Raw genomic sequence first — 16996 nt, forward strand, 5'->3', positions numbered from 1 at the left:
AATATTAAGATCAATAAAAACAAAAGTTATTGTAGCTGACCGCTTCAATGCTGGGTGATTTTGTTAAAAAGAAAAAAAAAGAAAAGAAGAAGAAGCTGGCCGCTCAAATGCAGAGCAGTTTGGTCAAAAAAGCTGACCGCTCTCCGTTTGAGAGGTAGCGGTTAGGACATTTTTAAAATTAATTTTTGTGTAAGAGCAGATTTGATAATTTTTTTTTTAGAGTATTAATAAAAATCTCAGGAGAAGGAGAGATAAGAAAAGAGAAAACAAAAAATATTGGATGTGCTTAGATTTTCATCCAACAGTTTAACACGTATTTTAACACAAATTCAACACATTATTGTATCGAAACACACAAAATAGATGTACATTGTAAAATACCATAACTTCACTCTTGTACAATAATCTGTAATATTCAAACGTACTTTAAACAATAGTTATGTTTTGACTAAAATAATTAAATGTGCATCCACATAATGAGTATGTATCAGTGTTGTAAATAATATGGTCATTGGACAGACAGAGTATCATTAATTGAAATTATGCGGCAGATTAATTGAAATTATGCATAAAATTTAACATTTTTATTAAATTTATGTACATATATCATAATTTATTAAAAATAATTTATTTAACTCATTAAATTTATTAAATAAACTTAATTTAACTTAGTTCTATTATTATAATACGATACTATGTTTATATTTTCTTAAAGCATAAGCACTTTACACGTATAAGTAACACATTTATTTAATGAAAATATAAATTCAAGAATTAAATTTTTTAAATACTAATCACATATTATTTGAAAGAAATGAAACATTCTAACATAAAATCACTAAATTTAATTTATGATAACAACTTAATTTCATAAATGAATATATCGTACTAATTGAAAAATTTACATCAATAATTAGTAAGAAAAAACCGTATGGTATATAAATAACAAAAGAATCAATCAATTTCAAAGTAAGTAAGAAGAAAAAACATATATAAAAAAATATTGAATGTATGTCCAAGCACAAATAAAACTACAATACATGATTTATAAAACTTATTATCACACACTATCACAGAAAAAAAATAATGTAAAAAATAAATATTCACTGTAATAAATTGAAATAAACATAAATAAGCGGGAATAAACAGACGATTAAACAATAAAACGGCTGATTAATCGCTTTCATCCGTAAACAGGCATCCATTAAGTGTATTTGTTACGATTTGGTCGATGTTAATGATTAAACGACCGTTAAGACTTTTTTTTACAACACTTGTATATGTATTTAATAAATGTAAAAAAATCATAGAAAATTGTTAGAAGGCGAATTTGTGAATGGTGGTTATTCGACCAAAAAAAGTGAAGAGAGGAAGAAGATTATGACAGTGGGACCCATTACAAGAGTGTAATTAATGTTATACAGGAGAACTCACTTTTCTTTAGCCCAATAGTCTTTTTATTTAATATTTTTTTTAATTGGCATCGGGAATAGCTCAAGACAAAAGAACTCTGAAGTAGCCTATTACTTCATATACACTGTAGCAATATATTGTTGAATGCTTATGCAAAAATAAATAAATTATAAGCAAGTGCTTAACTTTTGTATATTACAAAAAAAATATTAATTCTTATTTTTTATTGCAAAAAAAAATGATGCTACTATTTTCTCAGACACTGTTATTTTTTTCATGTATGTAACATTATTTATTTGTGTAAAGATGAAATTTACAATTCATCTCTCAAAATTTCTATTTGTATGTAAAAATAATTTTCTATTTGTTTTTAATTTTTAAAAAAATTGTCACTTTCATGTAATAAATTGTAAAAAGCTAGCGTACACCAATTAGAAAATATATAAATATTCTCGTTTTAATTATTTAGTTAATTTATTTGCTCAAATTAAGTTATATACATAAAATATTACTTCAACTAACACTTTATTAAAATAAGAAATAATATCTCAATATCAAATATTATAATTATAAAAAAACAACAATTGAACCGGTTGACCCACCGGTCCGACCAATAAACCAGTGAACCGGAGCTTTACCGGGTCAATGTCCGGTCCGGTTCTGATAACATTGGTGTCACTCAATAAATAAACCTTAAAAGTTTGTTGTGGATTTACCGATTTAGCCCTGACCGCATGCCAAATTGCAAATACGATATTACACTGAGACAACAATGTAAAAGCCGCTACTGATAAAATTGCTCCTTAGTCCTTCAATTATTAAGTATTTTTGTAACTAGTATTCACCCGTCACCCCTAAAGTTTACAATAAAAATTGAGCGAGTCTATGGTAACACATAGTAGTCCATAATACGAATTAATATTTTTATTGTTTAAATTTTAAAAGTTAATCTGTATTGTTTAAGATAATCTTCATATGAATATGTACTTGCAGTCCGAATATTTTGACTATTTTTCAAGATAGGTAAAAAATTACTTGATCTGAAAATTCCGAACCATCTAAAAATGATAATTTTCTATCTATCTTAAAAATAGTAAAAAAAATATATAAAAAATATAAAATTTATCATATAATTACATATTTATATGAGAATTATGTTGAACGGTTCAAATTAACCGTTATAATTTTAAAAACAAAAATATTAATCCGTTTTACGGACCAATCTATGTTATACATAATACCATAGACTCACTCATAAAAATTTACTTACTAGCATAGTCACAAAATTTGCGAAAAATTCATTTTTTGGTGATGCCGAACCGAACGCTGAATTATCCGGTTGACTGAACTTTGACCGAATTAAATCCAAATAATTCACGAATTTTTCCCAATTTTTTCCCAAAACATTTTTTTGACTCTCTTGCAGTACTGAAATATCTAATCCAAATAATTGCGAATCATTCCCGAATTATATCCGAATTATTACTGAATCACAAATTTTTGATCTTGAGGAACCGAACCCGAATAATTCATTTATCACTAAGCTTATTAGTTACCACCAGTGTCCAGTGAACTGGGGACCATATATATACATATTTATCCTGAAACAAAACTAGATTTACTCATTTACACAGCCGCCTACCGCTAATAATTAATATACAGTCCATGTCCATCAAGTCTCCACTGGACCAACCTCTTAACTTTTCTCTCTTCTCTTTCCCTCTTTTCAACACACACACACACAGTACACACTTCCCCATACACACACACACTCTCTCTCTCTCTCTCTCCCTCTACCCTCCCTTCCCCTCTCCCTGCCTCCAAAACCCTCGCCCTCTCTTCTCTCCGATCTACTGTTTGCTCTCTTCTCCCCGATCTACTGTTTGTTCTCTCCTTCTTCATTCTTTCTTTCTCTACACAAGTAGACAACCCTTTTATCCCGCTACAATGAACACTCAATTCTGAAGCATCCAACGGTCATATCGACTCACCTCACAAATGGCTTCTCCACTCCGATTTCTCCTATTTCTCTTCACCTCCTTCCTCCCTCTCTGCTACCCCTTAAACACTGAAGCCCAAGCTCTTCTCTCTTTCAAACAATCCATCTCTCAAGACCCACAAAACACTCTCTCCAACTGGAACTCTTCTGATTCAGACCCATGCAACTGGAATGGAATCTCTTGCCAAGATAAGAGTGTGATTTCTATAAGCCTACCCAAGAAGAAGCTTGTTGGATTCATACCTTCTTCTATTGGAGCACTTCCTTCTCTTAGACACATCAATTTGAGAAACAATAACCTCTTTGGTATCTTACCTCCTGCTTTATTTACCTCTCTAGGGTTACAAAGTTTGGTTCTTTATGGAAATTTCTTTTATGGGTCTCTTCCATTACAAATTGGTAACCTATCTTACCTTCAAATTTTAGATCTTTCTTACAATTCCTTCAATGGGTCTTTACCCAATTCTCTTCTCTTTTGTAAGAGGATTAAAACCCTTGTTTTGTCTCACAATAATTTTACAAGCATCTTACCAATCGGGCTTGGTACTGCCTTAGTTGAGCTTCAGAAGCTTGATCTATCATACAATGAATTCAGTGGTCCCATACCGAGTGACATTGGCAACCTCTCTAGTCTACAAGGGACCGCCGATTTCTCTCATAACCAATTTTCTGGTTCTATCCCTCCAACTCTTGGGAATTTACCAGAAAAAGTTTACATTGACCTCACTTACAACAACCTAACTGGACCAATACCACAAACTGGTGCGTTAGAGAATCGTGGGCCCACGGCATTTATCGGCAATCCGGGCTTATGCGGGCCCCCTTTGAAGAATCCGTGTTCGGCAGAAACACCTTCTAATCCATTTCTACCCAGTAACAATTCATCATCTAGTTCTTTTACCAATAAAAATGGTACCAAAGGAAACAAGGGTTTGAGCCGAGTTGCAGTGATTGCTATTATTATTAGTGATATTGTTGGAATTAGTTTAATTGCACTGGTGTTTTTCTATTGTTACTGGAAGGCTACCTCCAACCGAAATAAGGTGAAAACAGAAGGGGGAAATGGTAACTGTCCATGTTTTAGTAGAAAAGATGAGAGTGAGAGCTTGTCAGAGATTGGCGAACAGTATGAATTGGTGGCCTTAGATAGAGATGTGAAGTTTAATTTGGATGATCTATTAAAGGCATCAGCTTTTGTGTTGGGTAAGAGCGGTATTGGAATTGTGTACAAAGTTATTCTGGAGTCTGGGCCCACTTTGGCAGTGAGACGGCTTGGTGAAGGTGGATTGCAGAGGTTTAAGGAGTTTCAAGCAGAGGTACTTTTATTTATTTTTTTAATTTAGTTTTTCAGCAGTTTGCAAAGTTCAATTATTTCATTTTTTTTTGTAAACTTTGCAATTAATTTTCAAATTTTTTTAATACCATTTAAATAACATTTGTGATATTATACATCAAAATTTGTACATTTGCAATCAGGAACTTTATGTGTACATTTTTAAAGGAAAATATTGGAGCAATTTGTAGTATCCTGCAGAAACTATGCAATATCTGTAAAACTCTAATCAAATAAGGGAAATATGTTTGTTTTTGAAGCCTAATTTATTCTTTATACAGCTAGTTTAAATGTGAATGCTTATTTTAATCAGGTGGAAGCTATTGGAAAGGTGAGGCATGCAAATATCGCTACTCTAAGAGCGTATTACTGGTCATACGATGAGAAATTGCTGGTCTATGATTTTATACCTAATGGGAACCTCTCCTCTGCAATTCATGGTATGAGATTAGTTGATAGAATATATATATTTTTTCTACACCAGCAGAGTCTATGAAAAAACATGGACTTCAATGATTTCAAATTTTGAAGATCAACATAATTTGTAAAGTTGATCTTTTATACTTTCATTATTCTTAAATCATCATAGTGCAAGAGGACCTTTTATTTGTATTAGAATTTTAGAATCACGAAACCATTTATCTCTATGGTGCACTTGTGCCTCAAGTAGACCTAATTTTGACTCCCAAAGTAGCTAGTTCTTGTTTCCTTTTCTGACTTAAAAAAATCTCTTTAGGAAAACCTGGGGCTGTGTCATTTTCACCTCTTTCATGGGACACCAGAGTAATAATTATGAAGGGAATCGCTAGAGGCCTCCAATTCCTCCACGAATTTAGCCCCAAGAAGTACGTGCATGGTGACCTAAGGCCCAATAACATTCTCCTGGGCCCAAATTTTGAGCCTTACATCTCGGATTTCGGCCTTGCTAGGCTTGCCACCATAGCTGGTAACATCTCGCCGTACCTCCAGTTAGATAGAGCAGGTACAGATAACAAGTCCCAGTCAGATGCATCCGTTAGCCCGTTAATGACTACCAAGGGTAATTTGTACCAAGCACCTGAGGCTCTAAAAACTCTAAAACCATCTCAAAAATGGGATGTTTATTCTTACGGTGTCATTTTGCTGGAGTTGATAACGGGTCGAGCGCCAGTGATCTTATTGGACAATTTGCAAATGGATCTGGTTAAATGGGTTGAGTTCTGCATTGAGGAGAAAAAACCGTTATTGGATGTTTTGGATCCCGGTTTGGTCAGAGAGATAGAGAGAGAAGATGAGATAATTCTGGTGCTAAAAATTGCTTTAAGTTGCGTGCAAGTAAACCCTGAAAAGAGACTGAGCATGAGAAGTGTGGTTGATACACTTGAGAGAGTAGGAGGAAATTAAGCAAAAGATTGAATATGTACTGATGGTATAAAATGGATGGATGGCAGGGGATTTTTTTTTTTTTTTTTTTTAATTTTATCTTATTCTATTATTTTTTTAAGGGGGTTGTGGTCATTTTTTTTTCTCTTCTCTTACCTATAATTATGGGAGGATGAGTTTGTTTTGTAAGGGTTTTTAATTGGTTATGTTTATAAGTTGTGTAGTTATGATGATGTTCTGTCAATCTTGCTACTCATAAATAAGTTGAAAAATGAAGAAGTGAAAAGTTTTCAGTTCAATTTATTGCGCTATTGAGCTTTATAAATTAGCTATGTGAGATTTGAGTTTCTTGTGGACAACTTGAAAGGTCATCATTGTACTTGATGAAAATTGAGTCCTTATCCTCTGAGGTAACGGAATATTTAAGTTTAGATTAGACCGTTCAATCAGAATCCAAATCAATTTAAGGTGGAATGTATGAGGCTCCTTTAATGTTCATGTCAAAGTAGGGGTGTTCAAAGTCGGTTCGGTTCAAACCGAAGTAAAATTATCACATCAAACTTTTTTTCGGTTTTTAAAAATGGAATCGAACCGAACTGATAAAGAACTGAACTGAGCAAACCGAAGTAAATTTCAATTTGTTCGGTTCAAAACGAAGTAAACCTATTGTTACTATTATTAACAAAAAGAATACATTGTCATACATAACAATTGATGTTCGGTTTGTTTTGGTCTGGTTTGGTTTAATAAAATAATTATAACACCAATAAAATTAGAGTCGAACCAATATAAACTGGTCGGTTCAGTTTAGTCGGTTTTGATAAGTTTAAACCGAACTGATCCATTTAAATTGAAATTATTTAAAATTTCAACCTAACCGATCCATTTAAACTGAAAAACCAGTCCATTTAAACCAAAATTGAACCCTTCGGTTAAAAACCAAACAAACCGAACCGTTTGAACACCCCTATGTCAAAGCAGATCGGATGGTTTGGATCTAAACTCAAAATTTCTGTTACCTCAGGTGATATGAATTAATTTTAACCAAGCCTCTTTATACGGTAAATGTTAATAACATCATTGTTTTTTGTACCTACCCTTTTTCATCTGTCTCCTCTAATTAAAGCATAGCTTCTTTACAAAGAGTGACAGTTGTGAATTTGAATGTAGGGAGACACTGAAACATTGATGATTATCTAGAAAAAGAGCATTGAAACATCAATGATTATCTAGAAAAGGATGACTTCTTAGTTGTCAGCTTTCTTCTTTTGAAAAATTAATAGTGATATGTGTTAATTTATTATCCAAGTTAATAATTAAGTAGTACGAGTTGGTTGAATTGAAGTAGTTTAACATGGTTACATGGTATCATTGCATTGAAGTGTTGTTATGAGGTAGCATAGCATTGAACTGTAAACTGTTAGTAGGTACAAGATATATTGGAAATTTTTTTATCCGTAGAAATTATTAAAATCAGACATACGGAAATGAAAATAATGTCTCGTTTTCAATAAATATAGAAAGATCTTATTTATTGAATTTGATTCAAATATTATGGATCGAACTCAATAATGAGATCTGGATCATCTGATTAGAGATGATTTAAAAAAAAAAACATAATATTTGAATCTAAATTATTGAGTCAAATCCATATATTTTGAATCGAACTTAATGAGTCAGATCTTTCTATATTTGTTAAAAACGAGATATTTTTTCTATTTCCATACATTAAATTTAATAGTTTTTATGGATAATAAAATTTCCATTATATTGGGGGTCCAAAACATGAACCAATTCAATTAACAGGTCATGATATGATCCGGTCGGTGGTGGCAAAGTAACAAGACCTAACTTTAGGTTGCACAATTAATTAATTAAATAAATAGGGGGGGGGGGGGGGGGAATTCACATCCTCTCCAATACCTGATAAGGGAATCTTTTACAATTACTAGATCTGAACCGTACTTTTTAACTTGGCACGAATCTCAAAGCCCAAAAATGGGGCCCCCTACAGTGACCCGAATCCCAAGCCGGTTGAGATTTAATCTCAAACCGTAAATTAAGTAATCCTCTGCAATAATGGTGCAATACCTGAGAGGATACGGGTTCGGGGGGGGGGGGGGGGGGGGGAGGCCTTCCTACTACCATGGAATCCTGTGAGTGCATTAAAGTAAAAGGACTGTCAGATATGAACTTTCAATGAATGTGGACCCACCTTTGTACGCCTATGCGGAGTGTTGGTGTTTTATATTATTATATATGTTACACAATCATCACCATGGTTGATGAAATAATGTTACAATTTATTGTTGGGTTTAGGGTTGCAAAAAAAGTTACAAGCATAGTGACTTGTTTAATCGGCTGATTAATTATTGGCGGTGATCAATCGTTGCGGAGTTTTCTGACTAATTAGTTAATTATTTTCAATTATGACCGATTATTTTCGATTAATCGCTTGACAGTACTCATTCCATCCGACAAATGCACACCGTTATTTACAACACTGATTCTAACTCGAGTTGAATGACTTGTTTAACTTGTGAACTGAATTTGTGCATACTCTAACTGATTCATTAACAACTCGAGTTACACATCATTTACCACAATCAATCCTGGTTGATGAATTCAAATTGTTTTTCATAAAACGGTATAAAGAGGGGCCATGGGATGTTAATAAGATCATATTTCATAGAGCAACAACTTAAAGTATGATCCACTGCACTATTTATCAGGAATGATTATAACTAGAAAAGTTGACTATGTCAAACAAATTATGAACGAGTTATGAGGCAACTCAAGTTAGTAAGCTTATTATTGTCTTCACAACTCGAATTGATCACGAGTTAGAAGTACCTCGCTCAAACTCATCTCATTTATAGCTCTGGTTATGATGAAATAGTGAAAGGTTCATCAATAATGAAAAATACTTTATATTACATCTCTATTATATTTTTAATATATATTTTCTGAACTATTTTCTAATTTGACGAATTATATTATTTGTGAAACTTACGAATTACGTATTTTTGTTTTATTGAAATAATAATGTACTGATGTATTATTTGTATCATAAAATAACAAATTATGTTTTAACTAAATTAATATTATTACTGAATCATAAATCTTAAATATAAATGTTATTTTTAATTATGAAGTCGTTACTAAGAGAAGTGCTGGTGTTTATAGCGTTTTGTAGACAAAAAGCTGAGAGAAATGATTAATTCATTTGAGCGTGAAATATATATATATAAAAAATAAAAAAACCTCGTTTTGATGAGAGATGCGAATATAATATTTGTATCATATCATTGATTTGAAGGGGAATGGCAGAATGGGGACCAAGCTTTATATCATTTTTAAAGGAAAAGATTTAACAAAGAAAATGTAAACGGTCGGAGGCTCGGAAGTCGGAACCCAGGTTAATAAAATTAGCCCATGCCAAACTTTGTCGGCACCACTCACCAGTACCTTCATATCATAATACATCAAATATAAATTAATTAAATAACGAAAAATATTTAAAATATTGTCCCGTTTTTTTTTTTTTTGTACCACTCTTGAAAATCGGAATAAATTAAACACCACCCGAAAATTCGGATTTGAGATTCAGCCACGTTCGCGTAGTGGATCTGCGAACGGATCACCGACCCGTTCGCGTAACGGATCCGCGGACTGACCCGCTAGCGCCATGACCCGCCAGAGTGACCCGTCCGCGTGGTGGATCCGCGCACCGACCCGTTCGCATGGTAGATCTGCGCACTCATTAGGTTTATAATAAATACATATCAGATCGCTTATGTTTCAATTCTTCACCAAAGACAGCCGCCAAGGTGCTTTCAAAAGATGATTACCGTACATGTAGTGAAATAATATAAAAAACTTACAATCTGTGCAGCCGGACCACCGCTAGGGATGAAACCGTAGTGAGGAGATGTCGAGTCGCGTGGTACATGAAGCGGCTTCTTGTTGATCTCTGACATCTGACCGAACATGTACACTGTGAATGCACAATTTTCTTGATACCACTGTCGATACTGCTGGTCCCACTCCTCGAAAGCATATACCTGATACATATCAGGAACCATGTCATCCTGAGCCATATCCTCCAGTCGTTGTACATGCAAGGCGTGCTCCGTCCACCAATTCTTCCCCACCGCTGTGCATAACGGTTGGTGAAGCTCATACCAAATGTCCTTTGTGATAGGATCCGGGATTGGAAGATACTGGGCCATACCAAACTGTCTCATTACCCGTCCAGGGTAATAATGCTCAACAACCTGGTAGTAGATAAGCGGTACCTGCAAATATTTTCATAGTCTAAGTTTCAATTTTAAACTACAGTACGATTATGAAATTGTAAACTATAAAATAGAAAAATAACTCGCACCTGAGCAAACCAGTATTCTCGCTCGCGACTGCAGATCGAAGGAAGTTTTGTGAGGAAAGAGTAAGGTTCTTCATCTTCTTCGAAAACCTCAACGCGAAAATCATACGGCCTCCACTCAACATGTAGATCTGGAGTCATCTGCTCGAACTGAGTCCTGAAAAACCAAACTCCCGAAGGCTTGCCGTGAGGGGTGGCGACAAAGGTTTTTTTAGCACAGAATCTCTGAGCATACGCAGGACAGGTCTCCCCGTCCGGATGACCCCAGTTTGGAGCCCAACCATCCTCTTGTGGTTGCGGACGACCAAATGGAAATCTCGTCCACGACCAATGCTGAAGTAGACCAATCGGTCCATACTGACCAGCTTTTTCGACCTATTTTCATACAAGTTGCGGTTATTTGCAATGCAATAAGAGAAAATAATTTGTTTACAAAAAGAATAGAGAGTAATTTATACCCGGCACGCAATGCATAAGGCTCGGTATAGACATGTCAAAACTGCCGCACCCCAATTCATCTGTGGGGGGTCTGCCAAGTCCCTCAGCCACTGCAGCATACAAGCAGGGACGGTGTTCCCAGAGGAATCTGGGAACAACCAGCAAGAGAACAACTCCACGATGTAAGCCCGTGTCCACCGATCTATCTTCTCCTCAGACGCCTTTTCTTCCAATTTTCCACTACAAATAAGAACTAATTTAGTACAGAGTCTGAAGCATAACAATCAAATACTTACTATTAAAAAAATGCAACTTACTTGAATGCCGCCCGCAAACGCGGGATACTGATGTCGTTTTTTGATGCAACCTTTGACCTCTTGAGGGGCCTTTCCTTCATCAGGTTGGGTCCCAACAGTTCTTCAACGTCCTTTGTGAAGTCCCCGTACTCCACACCCGTCACAGCCTGTCCAGTAATAGGCAGTCCCTAGAGACAACTGACATCCTGAAGAGACACCGTAATCTCTCCAACGGGCAGGTGGAATGTGTGTGTCTCCGGCCGCCACCTCTCGACCAACGCAGATAGAAGAGTGGCATCTGCAACAATGGGGGTCAGCTGTGAAACATGCCACAAACCCAAACTCTTCAACGCAGGAGCGTATCGCTTGTCATAGAGGATACTCATCTGATTGTTCCGCATCTCCGTCAAGGTATGAGTCTGCATTTAATTTCAAAACAAACAAATATATAACTTACCTATTTTTATCTACATGAAAATTAAAATTATTTGCATTTCTCAAAACGTAAACTTATATATGCGTTCCTCATCTTGTGCTCCTCGAATTTATACCAACAAAGAGGGCTGATACTCTCTTTCGTCATATTTGGAAATATGGTACGGGCCAGTGATAAATCCAGCTGTAAATCATCTTGCGTACGGTTTTCATTACTACCGCTGGTTGACGCCATACTAACATTAAATTTATCAATTTTGTCAGTTTTGGCCTCTATCAATAATTTCAGGAACAGTACAAATCTAACAATAATACAAATATTTATGGTAATCCAATAATATATCACTATTCTTGGATGAATCGGTAAAACCATACAATAGTGCATAACGATAAATTTATGATTTGATCCATTTCTAAATTGGTACACAACTAAATTAAACTAAATAAAAAATGTACCAACTAAAAACTACACAAATATTATTTGGACATTCCTAAATTGATGTTCTAAACTAAAACTAAATAAAAAAATGTACCAACTAAAAACTACACAAATATTACCATTTTTGGACATTCCTAAATTGATCCATTTCTAAATTGATGTTCTAAACTAAAACTAAATAAAAAATGTACCAACTAAAAACTACACAAATATTATTTTTGTCTAAATTGATACATTCCTACTATTTTTGTAACAAGAGCTTAATGGGTCTAAATAATTAGGGTGAAAAACGACCGTGAAGTCCGAAATTATCTAGGCACATTATTAATTCACGACCGTGACCCTTTTTAACACTTTAGGTTAGAAACCTCATCAAATCATACATGAATTCAAACAAATACCGAATAGATAGAGTTAGCAAGGGATTGTAGACCAAAGACCCCTAGATCTCTAAATCTTGAAAGCAAATCAATTCCTTTCTTTTACTTTTATTTACAATTATTGTTTCAAACTCCTTTCTTTTGGGTATTGAACCCAACCTTAGGAATTGTTAGAACAACCCCCCCCCCCCCCCAATTTACTTTTATTGCACTTTATTTTATTTTCTGAAATTTATTACTAAAGTTTAAACTAAGTTTTTATCGTACTCCCTGCGGTTCGACATCTCAAATACTACTTTGATAGAATTGTGCACTTGCAATTTAACTCAAACGTGTGTTAAAGGTTTAAAAAGTACATCATTGTACTGAAACTTTGTGCATACGCTTTTGCGCGCATCAAGTTTTTGGGCATTTTTCTTCGGTTTTTCTTCATTTTCTGCAAATTAAAACCAAACAAACGCAGTAACTTGATCCTAGGTGTATTCTATTCACTTTATATTCAAAATACAAGATATTTGGTGTTATTTTGTAATAAAAATCAGATCGAATATGTATATAATTTAGGCCTATCATTTTGTCTACTAAAAAAATATACTACTTAAATAAAAGAACTATACAAATATTACACAAAAATATACTAACTAAAAACTACACAAATATTTGGTATTCTAAACTAAAACTAAACAAATATTTGATATTCTAAACTAAAACTAAAACTACACAAATATTTGATATTCTAAACTAAAACTAAAACTACACAAACATTTATATATAATTTACAATACTACTACTAAATAAAAAAATTAAATAACAAATTTTAATTAAAAAAAAGAAGAAAAATACCTGTGTTTTGCGGAGACAAGGACGGACAGGGACAGGAAAAATGGCCTTGGGAGCCGGTTTTATGCATTTCTACCACGTTCGCAGATCCACCGTGCGAACGGGTCGGTGCGCGGATCCACTACGCGGACGGGTCACTCTGGCGGGTCATGGCGCTAGCGGGTCAGTCCGCGGATCCGTTACGCGAACGGGTCGGCGATCCGTTCGCAGATCCACTACGCAAACGTGGCGGAAAGAACATGGTTAGGTATTGAACAAACCCAAGAGGGATTGAGATGGTTTCTGGGCTTGAATTCAAATTAGTGTTCAGATTGGATTGAATTTGACATTCTAATTAAAAATGGTGATCATGCAATCTGCACTTGTCCATCTGCCTATTTGATTATTTTATAAATGTTGTTCATTACATTTTATTATTCTTACAAATTAAAGTGTAATTAATTGTCTGTTAAGTAATTAATATAGTGCTTACTGTTGCAATTTTTATTCAATTGTGGTCTGACATGCATAGATGTCCATTTTAGTTGCTGCATTGTTTGACATGAATATCCCACCAGCAAATTACAATAACAACATTCATTAATAACAATTTCAACAATCACATAACCTTTTCTAGCTCATTTCATTCTCTCTCAAAAAAAATAAAATAAAATAATCTCATTTTGCAGCAGATATGCTGAGAAGAGAGAGGATGCATTTAGCAATATCCATTGAAGCATTGGGTTTCGCTACACTCAGCGCCTTCTCACTAATCTCTTCTCTCAATTTCTCATTTCCTGCATCATTTTAACATATTCATTACTGATTTCAATATCACACTGGTTAACCACATCCTGTACCAGTGACTCCCATGTTACAATTTCAGAATAAGGCTTGTACCAGCTGGTAAAAATCACTATCATACCATAACAATCAGGCACGGTACCATTTTACAATATCACACTGGTTCACCAGATTCTGCACCATTTTAACATATTCCTTACTGATTTCAATATCACACTGGTTCACCAGATTCTGCACCATTTTAACACAGTCCTTACTGATTTCAATATCATACTGGTTAACCACATCCTGTACCAGTGACTCCCATGTTACAATTTCAGAACAAGGCTTGTACCAGCTGGTAAAAATCACTATCATACCATAACAATCAGGCACGGTACCATTTTACAATATCACACTGGTTCACCAGATTCTGCACCATTTTAACATATTCCTTACTGATTTCAATATCACACTGGTTCACCAGATTCTGTACTGGTAACTTCCATTTTACAATTTCAGAATAAGGCTTGTACCAGCTGGTAAAAATCACTATCATACCATAACAATCAGGCATGGTACCTTACAAAGTGGCCTAAAATTGTGTGAGATACCTTTTTTATATTGCAGAAGAATTATAAGATATATTATTACCTAAAATTTCATCAATCGCAAATTCCAGACTACTTGAATCGAGTTCGTCTTCGGTTAGTACCTTTGATCCAGCAACCTCTGTCATAATATATGCATTTTTTGTTTCGTGATCATTTGGAGCAGTCGGTAATGGTACCTAAATTAAATTGACATTCTTTTGCATTAGACCAGATGCTAAATTTTTTATATTAAATTACTGAAACTTTTATGCAAAACATGATCATAATTAGCAAATAAGCAGTAAAAAAATAATATATTTGTTAATGTTATGTAAGGGAGTAACTACCAGAATAGAGGGTTTCCCTGTTACCAAAATCTCAGTACAAGTCATGGCGCCAGCACGAGAAATGATGAGATCGGCAGCAGCATATGCCATATCCATTTCATGTAAGAACCTGAATAGTTCCATAAAAAAGTGCAACTTTCAATCTCACAAGCACTGAATATATTGCACCAATGTAGAAATAGAAAAGAGTTTACAATGAATTACGGGGTAAGGAGTAGACGACGATGCCTTCTGACGAGGCTCTCCATCTCAGCAAATCTATCAGGCCCTGTTTGCCAGATGATGTACCAGTTTTTGTGCTCTGTCAACATGTCAGCATACATGTTCAATACTGTGTAGTTGATTGCTGGTGCACCAGTTGACCCGCCTAGCACCAAAATTACCTTAGATGTATCATCAAGTAAACATTAAGTTTACAAACTAGTTCACCAATTCATAGTTTGTTGTTCTGTACCCTCTACCACTGTTACTGTTACTGATATGGTGCTGGCCTAAGTGTAACGAAATTCTCTGTTAAGGGTTAATTTAATTTAATCCTATTAAACCTTAATTAACCAATTTTAGCCCCAATTGAACTTCAAATCACCAAAACAATTCAGGTTAATAAAAAAGGCTAAGACATTGTCATACCTAAGTTACCAGTACAATACCAGATCAATTAGATTTAAAAAGGAAAGGCTTACCATTGTCATACCTAAGTTACCAGTACAATACCAGATCATAACCTGTTTTACTGATATGGTGCTGCCACATGATTAGCCATCAAATGTAAGACCTCAGTGTAACAAAATTCTCTGTTAAGGGTTCAAATTTTCAAATTTAATTTAATCCTATTAAACAGTATATCTTTTAGTGTCCCCATTAACCTTTATTAACCAATTTTAGCCCCAATTGAACTTCAAATCACCAAAACAATTCAGGTTAAAAAAAAAGGCTTAGACATTGTTGTACCTTATAAGTTACCAGTAAAATACCAGACATACCAGTAAAATAATCAGATTAAACTACATACCTGTGCTTCACCTTCCACCTTTTTTATGGAATTAGGAAAGAAATGCAACCTTGCAACTGCCTTGGAAGTATACTTCTTTAATGAAACCCTAACAGGGTTTCCATAAACCATGCATTTATCTTTCTGAAAATACTTGACACAGCCATTAAACCCGAGAAAAACCCGTTCCGCAAATCGACCCAAAAGCCAACTCTCTGTTCCAGGATAGCTATTCTGTTCTTGAATTACAACCTTAATTCCTAGAATAAAAGCTGCTATACCAGCTGGCAAAGAGAGGTAGCCGCCAGTGCCGACAAACACATGTGGCTTGAATTTGTAGAGAGATAAGAGGCATGAGATGGTGGAATGGAGGAGAGAGAAAGGAAAGAAAGGAAGGAAGGGGTTGGGAATGGGAGAGACAGTATAACCAGCGGAAGGTATAGTGGTAGAGGAGAGAGAAGGGGAAGGAGGAGAGAGAAAGAGGAAGTGAGGGTTGGGATGAAGAAGAGAGAAAGAATCAGCAATGGCTATTGAAGAGTAGATGTGGGACCCATTGTCAGTGCCAGAGAAGGCAACTCGAAGAGGAGCAGGAGGAGGAGGGGGTGCAGTTGCAGAGGTGGAGGTGGTGTCAGTGTTACTGTTGGTTGGGGCTGAATTGGTAATGTGTGATGAGTTGCAGGAGAGAGAGAGAGAGAGGGATGAATGAATATATATGTAGCTTTGGTTTTGGTAAGTGGGAGATGGAGAGAGGTGGCGGTGGCGATGGAAAGGAGGGATGGAGAGGGAGAGGGGGGAGAGGAGGTGGTAGGTGGCCATGGTGTGATGATCGCATCAGAATCAGACAGAGGAGAGAGAGATCTAGGAAGAGGGATGCCACGTGGCAAGTACTTACAACAAGTGTTCTCAAAAGTCCCATGCGGTCCTGCCTGACAAATAGGATGGAAAAAAACAGGTCAATCGTATCCTCTGCAGTTACTCAACAAT

The 16996-nt window shown here is 35.1% G+C and overlaps 2 protein-coding genes across 2 annotated transcripts; one reads left to right on the forward strand and one right to left on the reverse strand.

Annotated features, from left to right (window-relative positions):
• The first annotated feature begins 3146 nt into the window (after positions 1–3146).
• LOC144548439 (receptor protein kinase-like protein ZAR1) lies at positions 3147–6397 on the forward strand. The gene is made up of 3 exons (XM_078297099.1): positions 3147–4728; positions 5059–5185; positions 5482–6397. Exons 1-3 carry the CDS (start codon positions 3412–3414, stop codon positions 6126–6128), a joined length of 2091 nt encoding a protein of 696 aa, XP_078153225.1. The 5' UTR covers positions 3147–3411; the 3' UTR covers positions 6129–6397.
• A 7447-nt stretch (positions 6398–13844) lies between these two features.
• Positions 13845–16849, reverse strand: LOC144548443 (UDP-Glycosyltransferase superfamily protein). Its single transcript, XM_078297106.1, has 5 exons — positions 16034–16849; positions 15226–15404; positions 15022–15130; positions 14736–14871; positions 13845–14095 (listed from the first exon to the last, which is right to left on the reverse strand). The coding sequence occupies exons 1-5, from the start codon at positions 16826–16828 to the stop codon at positions 13977–13979; spliced, it is 1338 nt and encodes a 445-aa protein (XP_078153232.1). The 5' UTR covers positions 16829–16849; the 3' UTR covers positions 13845–13976.
• Between the last annotated feature and the right edge of the window lie 147 nt (positions 16850–16996).

The sequence above is a fragment of the Carex rostrata genome, chromosome 33 (genome assembly GCF_964058835.1).
Source record: "Carex rostrata chromosome 33, lpCarRost1.2, whole genome shotgun sequence".
In the NCBI taxonomy this organism is placed as follows: Eukaryota; Viridiplantae; Streptophyta; class Magnoliopsida; order Poales; family Cyperaceae; genus Carex; species Carex rostrata.

What these genes read in the sequence shown, in the direction of transcription:
- LOC144548439 (XM_078297099.1), top strand. Translation starts at nt 3,412, where the DNA reads ATGGCTTCTCCACTCCGATTTCTCCTATTTCTCTTCACCTCCTTCCTC. An exon ending in TTAAGGAGTTTCAAGCAGAG is followed by an intron (nt 4,729 to 5,058) that starts GTACTTTTATTT and finishes TATTTTAATCAG; the next exon opens with GTGGAAGCTATTGGAAAGGT. An exon ending in CCTCTCCTCTGCAATTCATG is followed by an intron (nt 5,186 to 5,481) that starts GTATGAGATTAG and finishes AAATCTCTTTAG; the next exon opens with GAAAACCTGGGGCTGTGTCA.
- LOC144548443 (XM_078297106.1), bottom strand. Translation starts at nt 16,828, where the DNA reads ATGGCCACCTACCACCTCCTCTCCCCCCTCTCCCTCTCCATCCCTCCT. An exon ending in CGTCGTCTACTCCTTACCCC is followed by an intron (nt 15,131 to 15,225) that starts GTAATTCATTGT and finishes GGAACTATTCAG; the next exon opens with GTTCTTACATGAAATGGATA. An exon ending in CAGGGAAACCCTCTATTCTG is followed by an intron (nt 14,872 to 15,021) that starts GTAGTTACTCCC and finishes AATTTAATTTAG; the next exon opens with GTACCATTACCGACTGCTCC.